General features: G+C 45.7%; 1 protein-coding gene across 1 annotated transcript; it reads left to right on the plus strand.

Annotated features, from left to right (window-relative positions):
* The first annotated feature begins 1,252 nt into the window (after positions 1-1,252).
* On the plus strand, positions 1,253-22,817 carry col1a1a (collagen, type I, alpha 1a). Its single transcript, XM_014204457.3, has 47 exons — positions 1,253-1,502; positions 3,876-4,067; positions 4,592-4,614; positions 4,863-4,898; positions 6,054-6,146; positions 6,844-6,915; positions 7,449-7,493; positions 7,986-8,039; positions 8,795-8,848; positions 9,031-9,084; positions 9,277-9,330; positions 9,594-9,647; positions 9,750-9,794; positions 9,947-10,000; positions 10,464-10,508; positions 10,657-10,710; positions 11,311-11,409; positions 11,535-11,579; positions 11,755-11,853; positions 12,014-12,067; positions 12,262-12,369; positions 12,944-12,997; positions 13,187-13,285; positions 13,494-13,547; positions 13,689-13,787; positions 14,136-14,243; positions 14,529-14,582; positions 14,698-14,751; positions 14,944-14,988; positions 15,226-15,432; positions 15,675-15,836; positions 16,163-16,216; positions 16,462-16,569; positions 16,967-17,020; positions 17,153-17,206; positions 17,555-17,716; positions 17,888-17,995; positions 18,298-18,459; positions 18,675-18,782; positions 19,014-19,067; positions 19,185-19,292; positions 19,563-19,616; positions 19,755-19,862; positions 19,968-20,250; positions 20,499-20,689; positions 20,822-21,064; positions 21,486-22,817. Exons 1-47 carry the CDS (start codon positions 1,421-1,423, stop codon positions 21,630-21,632), a joined length of 4,350 nt encoding a protein of 1,449 aa, XP_014059932.1. The 5' UTR covers positions 1,253-1,420; the 3' UTR covers positions 21,633-22,817.
* Positions 22,818-22,985: the final 168 nt, after the last annotated feature.

A 22,985-nucleotide genomic window follows, 5' to 3' on the forward strand; every position in this document is an offset into this window, starting at 1 on the left:
AATTGCAGGGGAGTTTCCACATCTGTTTCAGTCATTATAACTTTTTTGCGTGTTTATGTCTGTGCACAGACGTTCTGCAGCATGCACACGACCAGTAGAGGAGTTGACGGTTTCCATCCAGAGAGAATCCGGTATATATTCTTCAAACAGGCGTTAATTAACCAGGAGTTAATTGACGATATTCTCCTCAGGCGACCTGTAGTGGGATTGATGCCAAGATGAAAGATGCGCTGGCAATCCACGGGCATTCAATTTTCCGATCTCTCATTCCACGTATACCTTCCGAAGCCGATCCCATATCGCGAGAACTATATTATGAACAAATGTGAAATAAAAACGTTCAATTCCAGCCAAAATAATACTATTGTCTAAACTGTGAGTTTCCAATGTGCCCCATAGCGACACTGTACACACTCTTCCCCTAAACTGTAGCTCAGTAAGGCCTAGCAGCCATCCTTTCATCAAATCAAGATCCTTATCGATACGATTGGCTACATGCAATAGGTTATCGAAAGCCCGCACACCTCTCCCAATATGATCGGTCATAGAACTTCAAACCACATTTACTACAAAAACTAAAATAATCTTAGGAATACATTCGATAGTGCCCCACATCTGGATTCAATCGATGAGCAATTTCACCTTAAACAAAAATGTAGGTAAACGTTTCCGATAGCTACGTTTCGATCAGAAATATCCTAGGCCTAGACACAGACGTACAGGCCTGCTAAGCAACAGCCAATCCATCCCCACAGAATAATAAAATGGCAACGAAACCACAGCTCCTGAGGGAACAGTGCATGCCCAATTTAGTGTCCACGTTGATGTGGCACCTTCTACTCGTAAAAGTAAGACTGTGCTACAACTGCAAAGCATTCAATATTGACAACAAAGTAACATCTGCCTGGAAACACACAAGTGGGGTAAGCAACATAATTTAAATCCCTTTTCTGTGCACAGCTCGTTTCTATTTAATTGCAACCTTGAAGAATCTACCGACAGTGAGCTCGCTATCCGGGCCCTCCTCGCCAATAGACTTTTGGAGATGCCATGGCCTGTTGTCTGTCTAAGCCGGGATAGGGGAGTTTTTTTTACAAAACCTCCACCTTTTATAGAAAGATCAAGTTTCCTGAGACTTCAAGGTGAAAAATGTGCCTACGACACCCCCTTTGTACTGATGGAAGGAGGAACTTTCTTTTAATGAACATGAGCATGCTGGAGATTTCTGGTGTGGCCAGCACCTCCCCAAAAGTTTGGAATATAAAAGGCAGGGCAAAAAGTTTATGTAGGCAGTAGGGAGTTTTCTGCGGGGTCTGGATTGGAAATACAGAGAACCGGACCCTACTTGTATGATTGGAGTCTAACGGAAAATATAACTTCCCCCCTCGCCTCAAAGAGTCTACATGTCTAATATTTAGACATGTTCAGCTTTGTGGATATTCGGTTAGCGCTGTTGCTCAGCGCAACAGTGCTTTTGGCAAGAGGACAAGGCGAGGACGATCGTAAGTGTCTCTTTTTAGTCTATCCTTGCCTCTGGTATGGTATCTATTGTCTTAACGATGTTGATATGGAAAGACTGGGTTGAAAGAGAAAGGTGGTTTTAATAGGAAAAAGGTTTGGTGATGACTGAGCCATTCAGATATATTAGGATACATTTATATTTATCTGTGGTAAATGTTTATTGACTGGTTAAATGTTTTTGTTGTTGTGGGATTCATAAGGATAGCCTCTCTTGCAGCTTGAGCAGAGTGTATGCGCGTCATTGCTTGTGGGCCTTCTCACGCGTGACTGCGCGTGCCTTTGGAACGAGTTGGTACAGGTTCCAAGGCTTTCCCTTCCACTCGTTATTTGATGCCCTGGAGGTACATTTTAACAGCTGGAAATATTTGAACGCATGTAAGGGATAGAGGGGAAGGCGACATGGCATGCCAACTCTCTGCCCATTGGACTGAGTGGAATTGAACGGGCCTATATGGCTCAGTCTGGAAATAAAGTTATTCAGTTGGTTATGGAGCAATAATTCGTAGCCTGAGGCATAAATGTCAGCCATGTAGAAAAGGAGCAGGGTCATTCCTGAACCATGGTAATCTTAAACCTCGAGTTTTTCTAAATGGAATGTATACAGTCATTCATCACAGGTAGGCTATATTTTTACGTTTGTGGAAAGAATACGGTGACCTAAATGTTGAAGGAGAGGACAAAGCATCATCATGCGCAACTTCCCTTGAATAGTTTCAAGCGCAGTTATTTGGCACAGGTAACTACTTACAAAAAGTGTATTCAAATAGAGATAAAGTATAAGAACCTAAATGCATTACCTATAGACAAACTACAAAATCCGTTTTAAAGTTATTGGATGTATGGTGTCACCAAACACTTGAGTATAGGGTTTCTAGTTGCATCTAGGGCGTACAGATGTGCAAATTCGCTCTACGGCCCTGTAGCGCCACCATGTGGTTCTGACATGCAATTCCACCAACATTTAAATGTTTTCAATGCGCCCCCTACCATCCCCTTTCATTTTTTGAATAATTGAAAACACATTCAGACTTCGGAAACTTTCCACTGAGGTATAAACGCGGGTGGTTGCCAAACCGACAGTTTTTAGTTATTTCAGCAGCGTTTGGAGGACAGCATTGACGACGTGGACCTTTTCCACTGACTGTTTCGCCCTCTACAGTCAAATTGTAGCAACTCCTGTGGACCAACATTGTTGGTTTGGACACAGGTAGTCGGGCCCACGGCTAAACGAAGATCACAAATTCGCCATCAATACAATATAATATTGGCTATTTAGGCCTAGTTAGAGCGCTAGCTGGGCTTACTTTGGGAATGCAATGTCTGGTTTGATATCCAACAATAAATAAACAAGCTCAAAACGAATTTTCAGAGGTAGTCAAGCCTGATGATTATACTACAAAGCCGGATCAATTAGTTAGCCATCTAACTTTAAAATAAACAACTACTTATTATTTTCTTAATGATGCAGAAAATCAATAAGTTATTTCAGATTTTTTAGGCAAGTTATCCGGGTAACTAATTGATCCTACTTTGTAGTAGTATACCCCTCAGGGCTTACTATTTTGCGGGTTGGTATAATTTGTCGAACGTTATAACAGGAATCTGTTCCAAAAACGTCGTCATGTACAAGGATGCCAAAAGACAACGCATACAAAGTAGCATGATCAATTCACTTAGCTAACTAGCTGCCGAATAGGCATCAACTCACCATGTTGCTTATTCTTAATGTTTGGCCATAGGCTACCAGAGTGAGGACAGACATTTTTCGGAATAAACGTACTGAGTGAAAACGTTGTTTGTTGGCAACCTTGTTATTTACGAAGTTTTTGTAACATATTCCTGTTGGAACGTACCACAAATTATACCCACCCCTATTTTACATTTCAACAATATTTGTCAACATAAATGTAGGAAATAGGCCTTACTTTAATCGTTTGCCAGGCCTTCTGTCCTGTTGTTCATTCCAATCAAGGCATTACAAATACATTTGTCATTTAGCACAGCGTTTCTTAACTCCAGTCCTAGAGTACCACCGACAGCACACATTTTTGTTGTTGCCGCTGACAAACTCACCTGAATTAACTTGATGAGGGCTTAATGATTAATGTTAGTTGACAAGTTGAATTAGGTGAGCTTGTCTGGGGCTACAACAAAAAGGTGTACTGTGGGGGTGATCAAGGACTGGAGTTAGGAAATGCTGATTTACCAGACACTCTTATCCAGAGGGACTTGGTGAGTACATACATTTTCGTATGCATCACCTGGTCAAAGCGTCATCACATGGGCATCCGTGCCTTCTAGGTCGACATTGGATGCAAGCGATCTAAACTATTTCATCTCTGCATCTTTCTCAGGCACCGCCGGCAGCTGTACGTTGGACGGTCAATTCTACAACGACAGAGATGTCTGGAAACCCGAGCCATGCCAGATCTGCGTGTGCGATAGCGGCACCGTCATGTGCGACGAAGTTATCTGTGAGGACACATCCGACTGCCCCAATCCAGTGATCCCCCACGACGAATGCTGCCCCATCTGCCCCGACGACGGTACGCCGATTTCCTCCCGACGCAACGAGGTTTACGTTACAGGCGCAGGCACTCTCAGAATCCGTTTTGACACGTTTTTCGAGGCCCCAGAGGGACTGTTCGGCTTTTACTTTTAAGGGGTTGGACAGCATTTTATGGATGGCCAACAAGGAATTAACTTGGATTTACCTTTTATTCTAATCACACCAGTCATTTTTTCCCCTTTTCCTCCGAAATGAGATGGGATACTATTCAGTGCTTCAGGCACATATAATGCGCATGTCCAGTCTGGTGCCACTGCCACCTCCTAACTACCTCTGGCCTTCCTTTCAACTTTGACCTAGTCTCAAATTGGCCATTTGTGTACATTTTCATTAGGCCTAGTTCAGACATTGTAGGCCCCCATTAGTTCTAAATCTAATAACACAGTAGGCCTTATGTACAATTTAAATGCACCCTACAAATATTTGTATTTGTTTACTGTTCAGGCTATTTCAGATATTTCACATTTTAATCTAATTGTTGTTTCTCTGTTGCTACCATAGGCTTCCAGGAGCCAAAGGTTGAGGTAAATATGATATTACGATCCTTATTGTTATTAACTATTAGATAAGGCTATTATAATTACATTTGCTATTATTGTTAACGTTTAAAGTGTACTTTACATGTATTTTTTTATTGTTGATTCATTATAAACACATCATTGCAACAAAACTATTTTATCTTGCACTGCAAAACTAGTAAGGCCATATCACAATAAGAACCACATCTTAAATTACAACCATAACCTAATGCTACTATTTCCCCATCAAATAGGGACCCCAGGGTGATCGCGGAGCCAAGGGAGAGCCAGTACGTTTCACTTCCTTATTCCTATCATGCTTTGTATTCACTTCCTGGGGGCCAAAACCTAACAAACATGAGATTCATGCAAAACTTAAAATCACAGTCTTTCACTAATCCTCCATTGATAGAGGTGTGTGGACGTTAAAGGTTTGCACCTGTATCCCAAGTTAGGATTTGGCCCTTATGTTCTGGTGTCTTTTTGTACTTGTGTGCCTCTTGTCTCAGTTTTAAAGGACAGGCCTAGCATCTTGCACATATCACTCATAATGACTGTTGTACTAGCTCGTAATACTCATAGCAGAGTTTTGGCCTACAAGATATTAGCTATTAGTAGATTCTGTTTTTATGTTGGTAATGTCTGACATGAGGTTAGATTATAATCGATTGCAATGGATAAACATGTACATCCAGAGTCTTTGGAGTTTACTAGTAGAGCTAAATAGTCGACCACTATCTTCATTATTTAAATCTCAATTCATATTTTTCAATTGGTATAAATGTTTTACTTCATCCAAGCCCAACCTGTCTAGATACCCATTTGGTGACTAGTATTTTGAGATATGTGTGGATTTGTATTGGGCCGGCATATGCAGATATATTGTGCATTTATTGAACTAGAAATACAATTTCTTACCTTGAATAGTTCTACTCCATTTCAAATTAATTTGAAGAATAATGTGGTTCTCACAATATCTGGGACAGTGACTGGTTGGCCCTAACCAAATACTTGAAGTGGGCACAGTGTAGTGTTACAATCTTTATGACTTAAGGTACTTGGGATTGTCTTGTAAGTGAGACCATGCGTGTAATTTTATCTCCGATCAATTGGATGGATGGACAGACTGGAAGATACTTTTACAGTTGAATGAACAAATAGATAGATTGATGTATGGAAGGACAGGTAGATAACTCGACTAATGTAAAAGTAATCTGAAGGTATTACAGATTTGACCCATCAATTTGCTTGTATTATATTAGGGGCCAATATGCCTTGAGTTCACCCCAACCCCAAGGCCTATGTTAGCTTTTCCCTTGTCACTCTTCACTGATGCCTTATCTCCCATAGATAATAACGAAGCCCTTTTCTATATTCAATGACTACTACTATGTCTCTGTGATAGTTCATCACTAACCAGCTTCTCTCTCTTGTCTCTACTGCAGGGACCTGCTGGTTTCCCCGGCAACGATGGTATTCCCGGCCAGCCCGGCCTTCCTGGACCCCCAGGCCCCCCTGGACCCCCTGGTCTTGGCGGAGTAAGTATCTCAGGCCAAGATGGACGTTTAGCCTACTTAGCACTGAACCAGAGTCAGCTTTGACCAAGGTCAAATGATTAAAAGGTTATGCGTTATACAGAGGAAACTGATCCTAGATCAGAGATTAGGGGCAGCTTCTGTTGGGGGTTAGTAACTTAGATTTAAAGAAATGGGAGAAAGTGGCTAACTCTGACAGCTGGGTGAGGAACACACCAACACCCTCTTATGATGTCACATATCTTAACCTCACTGATCTCCTTATAGTCTGGACAGGCTCCAAATACAGTGTTTGCACAGTGAATACAACAGGAACTATTGTGCTAGTCTATTCAGAATGGAAATCTCCAAATCATAATGATAAACCACCCAAAAGAGTAGAGGCAAGAGCACGGGAGGTGTGATGCTAAGCTATTCTGGTTAGAGTGCAGTGCAGTCTGTATTTCAGCACCAGGGCAGGTGGACAGCGCCCAGCCAGGAGTGGACAGCTAGGAAAGGCCAGAGAGGTAGTCACCCTGTAGATATGTAATATGATATGAACAGATCTGTCATTGATATGGACAGGCCTAGTGCCTTGCATTCTCTAGCTGTGTTAGGCCCATCCATATGCTGTATGTCGAGATCACTGTAATGTTCTCATGATTCCCAATACTGACTGACTGTAACACATCTTCTCTCTCTACCTTGTGTCTCCCTATAGAACTTCTCCCCTCAGATGTCTGGTGGTTTTGATGAGAAGAGCGGCGGTGGCATGTCCATGCCCGGCCCCATGGTACGGGCAAAAACTACACAGAGCCTGTTGGCCTAGTAGCATCACTCACTCGTGGTATCTGTTTTGTGTATAGACACTACCAAAAACTATGGCCATGAGAGACTTTTGCTCAGCAGAAGTCCTGCAAATTGGCCTCTGTGATACTCCATATGTAACAACAAATACTATCCCATTAAAAAAAATGATATTTTGATGTCTTATGTACTTCCATAAACGACTAACACCATGCATTACATGTTTGAGATATCTGCATAACCTTTGACTCTTCCTACTTTGTCACTTCAATAATAGCATCAATTCCCCTGTTACCACTGTGTAGATGCCTTGAAAGGTTACTGATACCACTATTCTAATATCACTCTTCATGGTGCGACTGTTGGGCGTTAGAATGTATACTTTGGGAGGACTTTAACCCTCGTCCACCCAACCTTTGGTTGATCCTTTGGTCCGTTGGCTCCTTCTATATTCTAATGGGAAGACTGATGTGATTGGTCAATAATTTACTGATCGTTTCTCTTCCTTTTGATTGACAGGGCCCCATGGGTCCTCGTGGTCCCCCTGGACCTCCTGGTTCAAGTGTAAGTATCCCTTCCCTTTGTGTTCTAGCTGTTTAAGTGACATTTGTCATGTAGGGGAAGAGACCTCGGGTCAAAGGTCAAAAAGAGGTCAGTTTATGACTCTAGGTGAATTGCATGGGAGTTGAAGTCGCTCTCGAGTTGTTTAATTGTAGGTGTGTTTTTTTTAAGCATATATGGCTGTATGTTAACTTAGTTTAATTTAATAGGTTCCTGACCACTTCTATTTAGTGTCTGTTTAGGTCTTGTCATTTTATTTCCATTTTAGTAAGCTGCTAGTCTGTCATTGGCTTTACTTAGTTGACCATTTCTATTGCTTTTTTTTCTCCTTTTTTTTTTACATTCAGTTTCAGTCTTTGATAACTATAATGACCGTGGGAATGTTTTACCCACAGGACTTATTGCCCATTGTCAACAAAACTAAACAATGTTTTTTTTTTTTTTGGAATGAATGAACATCAAAGTCTGACATTATCTCTTTGTCTCCCCCTATAGGGACCTCAGGGTTTCACTGGCCCCCCTGGTGAGCCTGGTGAGGCTGGTTCTTCTGTGAGTATCTCGTTCCGGAATATTCCGGAAAATGATTCGCCACCATCTCAACATCACCTCAGTATCTGAATCCCTCATAAACACACACTTTGAGCTAAATTCTACGCCATATTCTGCAATGTATATCAAATGAGATTTTGTTTTACTACAATGTAAAAACAATTTAAACTGAGCCATGTTGGTTTAAAAAGCTGACTCTTCCAAATGAAAAATTGATTCCGCAACTATGGACTCAGTGTATTTCTGGACTCTAACCTCATGAATTTAGTCTTGGTTTTATTTGTTTCATTTAATTAATTTGTGTACTAGGACTCTATTCAGTCTGTACAGCTGAAGTGTTTAAGGTAATGCCAAAAAGCAGAAAAATAGCTCAACATACAATAACTACACTTAAAAAACTACTTCCAAACAACCTCCAGACTACTAAACCACCCATTACCTGCTGCATAGTTCTTGCTCTATCCTGATGCTTAGAATGGAGTCAACTAAGGTCACAGGGTCACCAATGTATGTTAATGTACCCCCCCCCCCCCCCCCCCCCCACACACACACACACAACACAGACCCCCATCTCCACCTTCCAATAGTATTTTGATTTAACTACCTATTAGGTAATCAAGTTTCTAGATTAATGACAAATGATCCTAGATTATTTCCATCACTGACAAATTGTAATGATATTTCTCATATCAAGATAACTCTCTCTCACACACACACATACACAGCCTTCTCACCCAGTGGTTTATCTCTTACAGGGTCCCATGGGCCCCCGTGGTCCTGCTGGTCCCCCTGGCAAGAACGGAGATGATGTAAGTCACCAAGATATCCATAATTAAAATCGACCATTTACCATCTATGTCCCAGGACAATTTCTGGGTAAGATATTCATAAAGGGGATGGATTTGGATCATAATTTATTCCTCACCTTGTCTCCTCCTCTCCATCCCACTCCTTCCTTCCTTCCTTCCTACCCTCCTCTACTCCCATCCAGGGTGAGTCTGGCAAGCCTGGTCGCCCCGGTGAGCGTGGAGCTTCCGGCCCACAGGTGAGTCGCAATGTCATTGTAATGTTGCTCCATCCATACACTCACTCTAGAACATTAGTCTCAAGAGCAATAGCACCTAATAGTCAGACACCATGAGACATCTCATATACTTCAAGGAATATTAAGCCATCAACTGCACTGATAACATGTCCCGTTATTTTTTTTTCTCTTTCTTTCTTTCTCTCTCTCCAGGGAGCTCGTGGCTTCCCCGGAACCCCCGGCCTTCCCGGCATCAAGGGACACAGAGTGAGTCACCGCACCCCCAAACTGTCTTGGTAGAAGTTGCTCTCCAGAACAGATCCAGGATCCGCTAAACAGCCCTATGCCTAAACTTAATCATGAAGGGGATGCACGCTAAACTGATCTTGGACCAGTGTCTGGTGGCAACATCAGCCTATACTTCCCAAATAGCAGCAATACAATCTGCCCTGTTTTCCTCTCCTCTAATATTGTCCTCCATCTCTCTCTCTCTCTCTCTCTCCTCTATCTCTCTCTACTTCCTTCTCTAGGGATTCAGCGGTCTTGATGGAGCTAAGGGGGAGTCTGGCCCTGCCGGACCCAAGGTGAGACCCCTTCTCCTCCATCTCTCCTACTAATGTTGAAATCACACATAATTCCCCTCTCTCATCCCCCATTCACTGACCTGTCTGTTTGTCCTTCCTCAGGGAGAGGCTGGTGCATCCGGTGAGAACGGAGCCGCTGGAGCCATGGTGAGTCCCACGCTCCATTTTCTCAACAGTCCTACACAAGAAAATGAGTGTCGAGAGAAGATCACACTCATTTTTAGCATTCTGCAATACAGTAGTAATGTGAATGGCAGCCATGATTACTTACCGTGCCAATATCTGTCCCTCTCTTTTAGGGACCCCGTGGTCTGCCTGGTGAGAGAGGCCGTGCTGGTCCCAACGGAGCTGCTGTAAGTCAACCCCAAAACCACCCCCTGTAACCATAAACAAGGGGTGCACTATCACCATCACAACATAGTTGTGAGAGACACTATTCCTGTAGCTCAAGGGTCATCACGTTTCCCAAGCGTTTTGCATATTTCAGATGTTTTACTGATCAGTCCAGGGCTAATTTGTTGGAAACAACCATTCTTGCTCTCAATCTACAAAAGGCCTCACAACCTGATTTACTTAAATGCCCTATATTGTGGAACATAAGCCTTGTATACTGGCTTCAGTAGGAAGCCATCTTTCACATGTTCTTACAATTCAGTATGTCAGTTATTTAGTTTTACAGTGTCATGTTGGATTCTGACATTGAAGGGTCAGCCATTTTGTTTGTTTACAATTGATGTTTATAGTTTAGCCATATTGGACCCTGAAGGCTGATAGCTAGTTGCATCTGACCCTGTTGTGCCTCTTTCTCTCCTGCAGGGTGCTCGTGGTAACGATGGTGCTGCTGGTGCTGCTGGTCCTCCTGTAAGTACTAACGCCAGCTATCTATTCACACATAAACAGTACACAACCATCAACAGAAACATATTGGTACACAAGCACACTTATGCAGTATTCATCATTTAGACTGTAACTCATTCCTCTCTCTCTCTCTTGTTTTCTTGTATTCTAGGGCCCCACTGGCCCCGCTGGTGCCCCTGGTTTCCCCGGTGGCCCTGGAGCCAAGGTAAGATGTCAACTTGCACCTATCCGTGTTCACACACCTGTATACCTCCTACCTTCTTACTGTCTATCCTCTACCCTCACCTCTAGCTCTTTCCCAGGGGGCAGTATTTGGAGAGGTAGATGAGATAAAAACATACATTACATCCATTCTAGCACAAAAAAGGCGGCTAACTACATCGGCCCCAAGTGACGAATCATCCTCTTTCTTTTATAGAACAACTGTTGGGTTGGTGCTTATCTGAAGGGTGACTATGAGAAGAAATAACCCTCTGACTGCAGAACAGTCTTGCTGTAATGTCTTCATGGATCACTGTAATGAGCTCGCGCTGCCAAGCTGTCCACTACAGGGGTCATGTGGGTTCAGAGGTCACATTGATTTATATGGGGTCATGATGTGGACATCATTTAATTGAATGGCAGCATAGTACAGTACTACCATAAGGAAGTACTAGGGAGTAGGGTAGTACAGTACTAGTACAGTAGTACTTCACTTGGTAGCAGTAGTACTACTAGAGTAGTACTTGTGTAGGGTAGTACTTAAGGTAGTACTAGTACAATATTAGTTCCAGGTTCTTTCCCTGACCTATCTTCACCCCAACAGGGAGAGGTTGGTGCCCAGGGAGCTCGTGGTGGCGAGGGACCCCAGGGATCCCGTGGAGAGGCTGGTAACCCCGGACCCGCTGGCGCTGCTGGCCCTGCTGTGAGTCTCAGCTTTAGAAACCTCTAGTGAAACACACCCCTGGACTGTGTTGCAGACTTTAAGTCAAATTTGCTATCCTTGTGAGAGACGTTCCCCTCTAACCCGTTGGTTTGTATCTCTTGTAGGGAAACAACGGTGCTGATGGAAACCCCGGTACCAAGGGTGCCCCTGTGAGTATACACCTCACCCCACTCCTCACTGAACTAGCCATTTTAGTTGTCATTGGTTTGTCTTGGTATTTGTTAGTTCAACTTTGGAAATAACCAATATTGTTGTCACTGACTGGTCACTCAGTGGTGATGAATCCAGGAAGTATAATGATTGTCTCTCTGCTGCCTCCTCCAGGGTTCTTCTGGTATTGCTGGCGCTCCTGGCTTCCCTGGACCCCGTGGACCCCCCGGACCCCAGGGTGCTGGTGGAGCTCCCGGACCCAAGGGTAACACTGTAAGTCCAGCTCTCTCTGACTTCCATCACTAGATATTGTACAACATTTTTTAAATAAATATATGTTATCTTAATTTATGTTGATGTTATAACTTGGTCAGAATGCACAGACCATTGAGTGTGGATTCTGATAATGATGTTTGTTGTTTCTTCAACCTAGGGTGAGGTTGGTGCTACTGGAGCCAAGGGAGAGGCTGGTGCTAAGGGAGAGTCTGTAAGTACACCTTTTGACTTCCTCTTTGGTCAAATACGATCCACCAAGTCACCCATAGCACGTACTCTGTACGCACATACTCAGTCAGCAGTCCGTATGTGTCTGAACTCTACCACTGTACTGATCCACATCTCAGCACAATGCCTTGCCGCCCTCCATTTCTCTGACCTTCATCTTGTTTCTCCATTACCCAGGGCCCCGCTGGAGTCCAGGGACCCGCCGGCCCTGCTGGTGAGGAAGGCAAGAGAGGAGGCCGTGGTGAGCCCGGTAGTGCTGGTGCCCGTGGAGCCCCCGGCGAGCGCGTAAGTACCCCAGATAGTCACAGTGTCCCCTCTTCATCATACTGTTCTCCTGTCCTTTACATGCGTTCCCCCCTTCCCCTTGTCTTTAGGAGAGAGAGAGAGGAGGAAAGTATGCTATAATAACGGAACTAGAATCTGTTGACCAATATCTCCATTTCACTGTCCTCCTATCTCCTACTTTTAGAATACCCATCAAAATGATATAATTTGAACCATCCAATATAATGCTTTAAATCAACTATAGGAACTGGGTCAGTAGGAGAGTGCTATACAAGAACTTGGACATTTGTCTTTTTATACATTGCTTACTTCCTCACAGTACAGCTAGTACTGGCACATGCATACACAACGATGATATCTATACCACTACTCCGTCACATAAATAATCACATTGACTTATGAATGCTTATCTCTTTTTGGAACCAATAGCTAGCTCATAACCTAATTTGGCCACCAGAGGGCTGTGATTGCTGAGCAGTAATGTTACTGAATGGTTGTGTTACTGTTGTGGTACTGACGGAGTGACAGACAGTGTTGTGGTATTGACCTGTGTTGTGTTTGTCGCCCCCTACAGGGTGCCCCTGGTAGCCGTGGTTTCCCTGGTTCTGATGGAGCTGCTGGCCCCAAGGTGACTACACACACACACACACACACACACACATATACGTGGAACAGACACACATACACACATGTTCAAATGTATACACCACAGTGCACCTCCAAACGTTGCTACATGCTATGGCCACTAGCTAAGTACAGCAAACTCCTCTCTCCACCCTTCTCTTTCCATCTCTCTCTCTCTCTCCCTCCATAATAGGGTGGCCCTGGTGAGCGTGGTGGTGCTGGAGTTGCTGGAGCTAAGGGTAACACTGGTGAGCCTGGCCGCAACGGCGAGCCTGGTATGCCTGGATCCAAGGTGAGTTAGACAGGGGACTGGTCTCAGATCACAGGACATGTGTTTTACTCTATCATTGTTGGATAATTATTCAACAACTAATAGATACTATAAAAATGAAACCCATATATTCATGTTAATATGGCATGTCAAGATGTGTATGCTGCCTATGTTATGTGCTTACGTTACGGTTGTTATGTGCCTGACCTTTGCCCCCCCCCATCTCTAGGGTATGACTGGTAGCCCTGGCAGCCCTGGTCCCGATGGCAAGACTGGCCCCTCTGTAAGTTCCTCAGCTACAGATTCACCTGACCCTCACAACACCAATTAAACGACACTGAAAGACACTGATGCAAATGAAGACCTATGGCTACTTCACCCGATATCACTGTGGTCACTGACTCTCTAACCTCTCCTGTGACAGGGTGCCGGTGGTCAAGATGGTCGCCCCGGACCTCCCGGCCCCGTTGGAGCCAGAGGCCAGCCCGGAGTCATGGGATTCCCCGGACCTAAGGGAGCCGCAGTGAGTAACCCTTCTCTCTCGCGCTGCTCTTATTCGGGCACAATCATTTACGGGCCAATTCGAGAAATTAGCTCTGAAATTGAGAGGTAACACAATGTATACCAGTGGAGGCTGTTGAGGGGAGGAAGGCTTATAATAATGGGGTGGAATGGAGTCAATGGAATGGTATCAAACATATGTGGTTGATTCCATTGACTCCATTCCAGCCATTACTATGAGCCGTTCTCACCTCAGCAGTCTTCACTACAATGTATGACAAAGTTGTCCATAGCCTAAAACCTAGGTTTCAGTATCCAGAATTGCTCTCTGATGGGAAATGAGCTAATGGGTATTTGTCTTCCCCTGTAGGGTGAGGGTGGCAAGCCTGGTGAGAGAGGAGTCATGGGACCCGTTGGTGCTGTTGGCGCTCCCGGCAAAGATGGTGATGTTGGTGCTCCTGGTGCTCCTGGTGCTGCCGTAAGTACACTTCCAGCATCCCACAATGCTTCACTCCCATTCTCCCCAAAGCTTTGAGGACAACATTCTTCAGCATTACCCGCACTGCATCACACTTGCACACAAACAAACACTATCACTAATACAAGCCAGCATGGAATCTCCTAGGAGACTGCAAAACCACTCAGTTTGTTTTTCCTTACATGATATGGGGCTAACCCCATCCCCTACCAAGGTGTAGCACCCACCATTATGCCGGTCACACTGATTTTCCTAACCGACTCTTCTCCTTCTTCTCCTCCTCAGGGACCTTCTGGAGAACGAGGCGAGCAGGGAGCCGGTGGCCCCCCTGGATTCCAGGTACAGCACTGAACTATGGGACATTATCAGCATCTGACCGATCACAGACCTCCTCCTACTTCAGGACCTCTGACCCTTACCTCACCTGTTTCTCACTTGTCTCTTTGTATAACAGGGACTTCCAGGACCCCAAGGTGCTATTGGTGAGACTGGAAAGCCCGGAGAGCAGGTAAGAATACTGCAGGACTACAGCATCTTTGGTGTTGCCACTCACTGCCCCATGCCTTGTCCTTGCTACTCATCACTACATGACACTTGACTTCCTGTCAAGATTTGGGACTTGACACAGCTGAACATTGAGCATCACAAATGCAGATCTCAAATCTCTAGTCGTAATCTCTAATATCTTCTCTCTCTCTAGGGTCTTCCCGGTGAGGGTGGTGCCCCTGGTGCCGCTGGATCCAGAGTGAGTATCCCAGAATAATAATGACATCACCTCCTGGGTGATGGACTGCTACAGCTACACTGTGGCCTAGCGACTTAGCCAAGCAAGACAACGGCTAACAGCTGAAGCCGCAACAGACTAGCACCCAGCTGACCCAGGCTAAAGACATTAGCATTGGCATCGATAACATCCTTCACCTTATATACACGTGATGCTCCAGAACCAATGCTGATGCCCTCTCTTCTCTCCATACCCCAGGGTGACAGAGGTTTCCCCGGTGAGCGTGGTGCCCCTGGCCCATCTGGACCCGCTGGTGCCCGTGGCTCTCCAGGCTCTGCTGGTAACGATGGTGCTAAGGGAGAGGCTGGTGCCGCAGGTGCCCCCGGTGGCCAGGGACCCCCTGGCCTGCAGGGAATGCCCGGAGAGCGTGGTGCTGGTGGTCTGCCAGGTCTGAAGGGAGACAGAGTGAGTACCGGTGCCACCCTTCACTTATCATCCTCCATGCCTAAATGCATGTTCATCAGTGGGCCTTGACTTCATACTTCTGTGGCACTCAGTGGCATACCCTCCATCCATCCAAACTTCCACTTGCATTACAGTGGACTTGACTGAGTCCAAAAAAGCTCTCATCCGTCTCTGTATCTGCATAACCCACAACTTCCTAATAACCCACAACAGTACTAATTCAGCTACTCTTGTGTCGACAGGGTGACCAAGGAGTCAAGGGTGCTGATGGCGCCGGTGGTAAGGATGGCATCCGTGGTATGACTGGCCCCATCGGACCCAACGGCCCTGCTGGCTCTCCTGGTGACAAGGGAGAGACTGGCGCTCCTGGACCTGGTGGCCCTACTGGTGCCCGTGGTGCACCTGTGAGTACCTCAGTCCCACCCGGTTACCACCTCACCACAGACATGACACAGACCTAAAAACATAGCTCCCCATGCATCCACACCACAGGCATCTCTCTATGGGAGTTAGTCTTGAAGCTTCAAATAGAGACCACGTCGCCACAATGCACGAAGAAAAGCTAAAATGGGGCCGGAACGTACTGAGCACCAAAGCAAGCAATAAAGAATGAAACTTAAGTAGAAATGAAGGTGTATAGAAGAAAGAACTGACCCACACTCATATGATGCTAGTCCCCGACCTTTAACACACTCCTAACCTGACTAACCCTAACCTTCTCCTCTCCCAGGGTGAGCGTGGTGAGTCTGGTGCCCCTGGACCCGCTGGATTCGCTGGGCCTCCTGTAAGTACACACACCTCTTTTTACCTGTCCTCAATTCACACAGAAATCAGTTGCCAATTTAAAATGGACATCAGTTGTCAATCAAGATGATGACTCGTAACATCTTGCACACTATGACGATTCTAAGTTGATTTCATTGACATTAAATGAGACGGGCTTATCTTACCATAGCATCCAGTCTAGATGAACCTCCACACTAATCTGCTCTACATTCACTCAATCACTTCTTCTCTCTTCTCCTTCAGGGTGGTGATGGTCAGCCTGGTGCTAAGGGAGAGGCTGGAGATAACGGTGCCAAGGGTGACGGTGGTGCCCAGGGACCTGCTGGACCTACTGGAGCCCCTGGACCTCAGGTATAACACGTGGGACTGACCACTGGGTACCCACCCTGGACCATCTTAAATGGTCTTCTGTAGCTCAATTGGTAGAGCATGGCAGTTGCAACACCAGGCTAGTGGGTTTGATTCCCGGGACGACCCATATGTAAAATGTATGCACGCGTGACTAAGTCGCTTTAGATTAAAGCATCTGCTAAATGGCATATACTGTCATATTATTATACAGTTCTTTATTGATAAGTCATTACACAAATGAATGGCACTAGCATAGCCCTACAATGGTAATATCAGCGACTTCAGCTGTAGTGTTATATTGGTCTACCCGGTAAGACCACAGTATTAAGACCACAGTATTACAGAGATGTTTGTATTGCTCTTCCTTACTGACTAAAGCACTGCTGTATCCACACAGGGTCCCGCTGGAAACACCGGAGCTAAGGGCGCCCGTGGTGCTGCTGGTCCCCCTGTAAGTAGCTTTGTACCTTATCCTCCCAACATCTCTCATCTGTCTGACTGTAAAAGATAGCGTTTGTAAAGTAGTATCATGCTTCCCAATCTGATACACTAGGTTGACCAGTGCCTCTCTTTCTTTTCGTAGGGTGCCACTGGTTTCCCTGGTGCTGCTGGTAGAGTCGGACCTCCCGGCCCATCTGTAAGTACTTCTTTCTCTACCACCATTCCATTCACACTGAACCATGCCCTTCCTCCATCAGTATACCAGTCAATAACCATAGGCTAACACTAAGCAAGCAAACGGCTCGATAATAGCTTAAAACAGCAATCCCACAATACAACAGCACAACTATCAATACAACATGTTATTGTGCAACCAACCCAAGACATAACGGCATTGCCGGATGCCCAAACAAGCATCTAGCTAGGCATTAGCTTAGCATTTAGCTGATCACAATACTGTCATTGATAACAGCCATTGATACTGGTGTATTCGGTCAACTTCAGCCTCGTCTCATTCTCAACCATCCTCTCCTCTTTCTTTCAGGGCAACAACGGACCCCCCGGACCCCCAGGCCCTGGTGGAAAGGAAGGACAAAAGGGTAACCGTGGTGAGACTGGCCCCTCCGGTCGTCCTGGTGAGCTTGGCGCTGCCGGACCCCCTGGTGCCCAGGGAGAGAAGGGACAGCCTGGTGCAGATGGTCCCAATGTAAGTACCCCTTTTTTTTGGGCCGTCACCCTAACAAAGTAACACTCTGACAAGCCAGAACAATACGAATACTCCTTCTGGAGTGCACCTGTAACACACGCTGCTGGAGTTTAGATCTGACACTTTTAGAAAAGGGACACCTCAATGACCTATTCTCTTTCTCTCCTACAGGGACCCGCTGGAACTCCCGGACCTCAGGGTATTGGTGGACAGCGTGGTATTGTTGGTCTGCCTGGACAGAGAGGCGAGCGCGGTTTCCCCGGCCTCCCCGGGCAACTGGTCAGTGCTGTAGAGAGCTAGTTATAGAACTTCACGTTAAATGCCGTTAGGGTTTTGCAGAGAAGACCCAGTTCATGGTGGATATCCCTAGTTTTTCAATAAGGCAGTGATTGGATAGTCTACAAGCCTGCCGCAATGATGCTAAATGCCCTCTGTGCTATCTCTGCCAAGATGGCAGCCGACAAGTGCGACGCTCTTGCAGTAGCTTATTCATACAGTTGAGTCGCCATTGCTCTACTTCAGTAGTGGTTACTCTCGTGTTGTGGTTGAGGTCTAACCCTGTTCTTCGTTTCCTGCTTTAGGGAGAGCCTGGCAAGCAGGGACCTGGCGGCCCCTCTGGTGAGCGTGGACCCCCCGGACCCATGGGACCCCCTGGACTGGCTGGAGCACCTGGTGAGTCTGGTCGTGAGGGAACTCCTGGTAACGAGGGATCTTCTGGTCGCGATGGTGCTGCTGGACCCAAGGTGAGAGCTATGCTCATACACATGTCCTCAAGACAGATTCAAACCTTCACTTTGGGAACCAGCCTGTTGGTATACTGTAGACAATCTACACTGGTCACCATTACACAACTACTTGCATGGCTGAAATAGGCATCACATACTGTAATGTATTGGATCATGTCCAGGAGTTTGATCTTCTCTTGACCCGTCTCTGTTCCTGTCTGTCCTGCCTATAGGGAGAGCGTGGTGAGTCTGGTGCTGCTGGTGCTTCCGGTGCCCCCGGACCCCCTGGCGCCCCTGGACCCGTCGGCCCTGCTGGAAAGTCTGGTGACCGTGGAGAGTCTGTAAGTGTCCAGATCCTCCACCATTACTCTCTTAGACTGATGAGGAATACATAACTGGGCGGCAATTCAGACTTAATAATGTTCAGAGACCTTAGTGTATGTTAAACTGTTGTGGCCTCAAAATGGCCGCCTATTGCAAACTAGTTAAGGCTGTAGAAGGGGTTGATGGACATGCCAGTTGGGATTATCAATTGAATTGATTTTCATAATCTCTTTCTCTCTCTTCTTCAGGGTCCTGCTGGCCCCGCTGGTATTGCTGGCCCTGCTGGTCCCCGTGGCCCATCTGTACGTGTATACTCCATCACAGATTCATAAAACCATCACTATGAATACTATATCTGCTCTTCCACTCTGAGTCTGAGGAAAGGGTATACTGAACACATCTGTCCTTTTCTCACCCAGGGACCCGCTGGAGCTCGTGGAGACAAGGGAGAGGCTGGCGAGGCTGGAGAGAGAGGCATGAAGGGACATAGAGGATTCACTGGCATGCAGGGACCCTCTGGCCCCGCCGTGAGTACCCCTACTGATTACAAATCGACAATAATAACGACACACAAGTGACTCCAGCAGAAAAATGGAAATGGCTACCCTTTATACACATGCAGTACACCATAAATGGCTAGATTCGGACATGCCCGCAAAAGGCACAAGGAAGAGATATTTCTGCATGAAGCCGAGATATCACAAAACCTAGCAAGTGGGGGGAAAAAAATCTACCTTCTCCCTGTAATATTGTTGTTTGATATAACAGGCACCTAAATCTATTGTTTCTGCCCATAGGGACCATCTGGAGAGTCAGGACCTGCTGGAGCCTCTGGCCCCGCTGGACCTAGAGTGAGTATGATCCACATTATGACAACGGTCACACAGCTATCAGCACAGCAACGTTCTGACTGTGGATCACTTCTCTGGTGACAATATGATGTGGATAGTCTACACTGTCGTATTAAGTTATGGCTCTCCCTACACTAGGGACCTTCTGGATCTGCTGGTGCCGCCGGTAAAGATGGTATGAGCGGTCTGCCCGGCCCCATCGGACCTCCCGGACCCCGTGGTCGCTCTGGAGAGATGGGACCCTCTGTAAGTCACATCAACCACTTCAAAATCAATATATTTTGCTCCTTGTACTCCTCTTATTCTTCTTTACATCCTATCTTGGTTGTCCTTTGCTTCCTCCACTTATAGGGACCCCCTGGCCCTCCCGGTCCCCCTGGCCCCCCCGGACCTCCCGGCGGTGGATTCGACATGGGCTTCATTGCTCAGCCTGCTCAGGAGAAGGCCCCCGATCCCTTCCGTCACTTCCGTGCCGACGACGCCAACGTGATGCGCGACCGCGACCTGGAGGTAGACACCACTCTCAAGAGCCTGAGCCAGCAGATTGAGAACATCCGCTCTCCCGAGGGCACCAAGAAGAACCCCGCCCGCACCTGCAGAGACCTGAAGATGTGCCACCCCGACTGGAAGAGCGGTGAGTTGGAGAGTCATAGACCCATTCTTGACTACAGTTGCTCGCTCCTCGTTAGTCAATAAATTGTTTGGCTTTGAGGAAAGCATGGAGCTGTATTGGTTCTGTCAAGCTTTAGCATAGGGTGTAAAGACGTCTTCAGTAGACACATGCTCTTTTAGTTTCTGGTGAGTCTTGCTGTCAGTGTAGTCTCTTAACAACAACAATCACATTGGATGTTCTTGACGCGATCTACTCTCCTCTCCATGCAGGCGAGTACTGGATCGACCCTGACCAGGGCTGCACCCAGGATGCCATCAAGGTTTACTGCAACATGGAGACCGGCGAGACCTGCGTCTACCCCACCGAGGCCGAAATCCCCAAGAAGAGCTGGTACACCAGCAAGAACATCAAGGAGAAGAAGCACGTCTGGTTCGGCGAGGCAATGACCGATGGCTTCCAGGTGAGAACCTCGGAGCGACAAACTAGGCTGTTGAGAAAAGAGGACCATAATTGCACCATTCTCTGGGATGATGAGTCCTTGATGCTAACTCCAAACCATGCTAACTCCATCTCTTTCTCCTCTCCCCTACAGTTTGAGTATGGCAGTGAGGGTTCCAGCGCTCAGGATGTTAACATCCAGCTGACCTTCCTGCGCCTTATGGCCACTGAGGCCAGCCAGAACATCACATACCACTGCAAGAACAGCATCGCCTACATGGACCAGCAGTCCGGCAACCTCAAGAAGTCCCTGCTGCTCCAGGGCTCCAACGAGATCGAGATCAGAGCCGAGGGCAACAGCCGCTTCACATACAGCGTCACCGAGGACGGCTGCACGGTGAGTCCTCCTTCCTCCTGTTACATACTCTCTGCTGTATCTTAGCCTGGGTCCGCTCAGGAACTGTTCTAGAAAGAATCCTTCCTCTCAGGAATGGTTCAAGAGAGAATTCTCTCCTCTTGAAGAGGTAGTTGATGTAAGACTGTGGGTATGAGCAGCAGTAATCTTGTTAAGGTGAAATTGTAAAGGGCTTTTGGGATTATGGTGTTAGTATAGGACAAGGGTCACTAGTTGGAAGCGGATGAGGGTTTAATGTGAGGGGCTTTGTGATAGTATCTGAGATGTTATTCTTCATAACTCAGTATTTCCAGGAGCCATCTTTTGAAAGGGTAAAGGGGGAGGGCAAGGAATGATTTACATTGATTAGGAAATGCAACTATGGATTCTGATTGTGCCGTTTTCATCTCATTTCTCATCACAGTCGCACACTGGTGCATGGGGCAAGACAGTCATCGACTACAAGACAACGAAAACATCCCGTCTGCCTATTATTGACATCGCTCCTATGGACGTTGGTGCACCCAATCAGGAATTTGGCATTGAAGTTGGCCCAGTCTGCTTCTTGTAAAAAAGAAATCTGGACTTGAAATTGTTTGTATGTTTTTTTTCTAGCAGTCATCCCTCTCAACCTTTTTCTATGCATTTAAAAAAAACTCGAGTTTCATTTGGCCGTTCAAATGGTCCACTTGCTTAAAACTGCACTTCTGAAGACAGTGGTTGTGTGTCATCAAGCTTTTTTGGGACCACTATTACCATCACCATCAACACCGAGGATACTTTAGAAGACTCAATGGTTTTACTGGCAAAAAGAAAATAATATATACTTGTAAAGTGTAAAATCCCCCCTGGAGTTTGACAGAAAATACATCCCAGATACAGGTGACTTTTTTTTACCACTGCGGAAGGACAATGACAAATTAAATGCTTTGTACCACTTTCAGGTGATGTCAAATAAATCTTAAAAATGACAGTGAAGTGTCTTGTTGTTGTACTCACCCGGAGAAGCAGTTGTTGTTCCTTCTGAAGTCACACAAAAGCAGCATTAAAGGCATGGGTTCAATTTATTTTTTAATCTTATGGCTACCTCAAAAAGGAAATCCACGTTACCCAGTGTTAGTGAACCCCAGGTTAGATTTTACACGGCAGAAGTATGTTTGAAAGTAACAGCTGCAAAAGGTGCTATTCTTCATGAGGTCCTGACAATAGAGGGTGATCAAAATTGTGCTATTATGTTGTCATTCTTGCTTGCAGGACTTTAGGTGCTAAATTAGCAGATTATCTTGATGTCAGTCATAACAGATGTGTTGAAGTGTTGGCTAAGAGCTCTGCAACAGAGGTATAGCAAGAGGTATACTGTAGTTAAGATGCACACGGTCCTGTCTAGTGTAGAATGAGCAGGTGGATTTGTTGTCTGTTTTGTTTTAAACATCTTTTGACACTTTTTGGTTGTTGTTTGTTTCGTTTTGAAATCCCCCCCCCCCCCCCCCTTTTTGTTGTCCAATTGCTTCTAGCAGTACCCCCCCCCCCCCCGCCCATTGTTTTTGTTTTTTTGTTTTGTTATTTTATGCGAAGGGTTTTGGAAAAAAATTGAACACAGAAAAAAATGAAATATCATCAAATTATGAGAGAAGCAGACACATCGTTGGGGGATTAAAACAAGAGGATCTGTACCTATTTTGTATATGTATAAAAATTTGAGATGTTTTTAATTATTTTGGATGCTGAAATAAAGCATGTTAAGTGGTCTACCTTATGTTTGTCAGACATGATCTTGACTATTCTCTGACTGCCCAATGGACTTGAATGAGGCACAGCTTGCACCTGTTACAGTTGTTTTGACTGAAAGGAAGATTAAAGAAAATCTCAAATGTTTGCCTCTGAAAATTCTATGCTTTGCAGAATTAGGTACCATTTAAGTTGG

Source organism: Salmo salar, chromosome 06 (assembly GCF_965601325.2).
Source record: "Salmo salar chromosome 06, fSalSal1, whole genome shotgun sequence".
Classification (NCBI taxonomy): domain Eukaryota; kingdom Metazoa; phylum Chordata; class Actinopteri; order Salmoniformes; family Salmonidae; genus Salmo; species Salmo salar.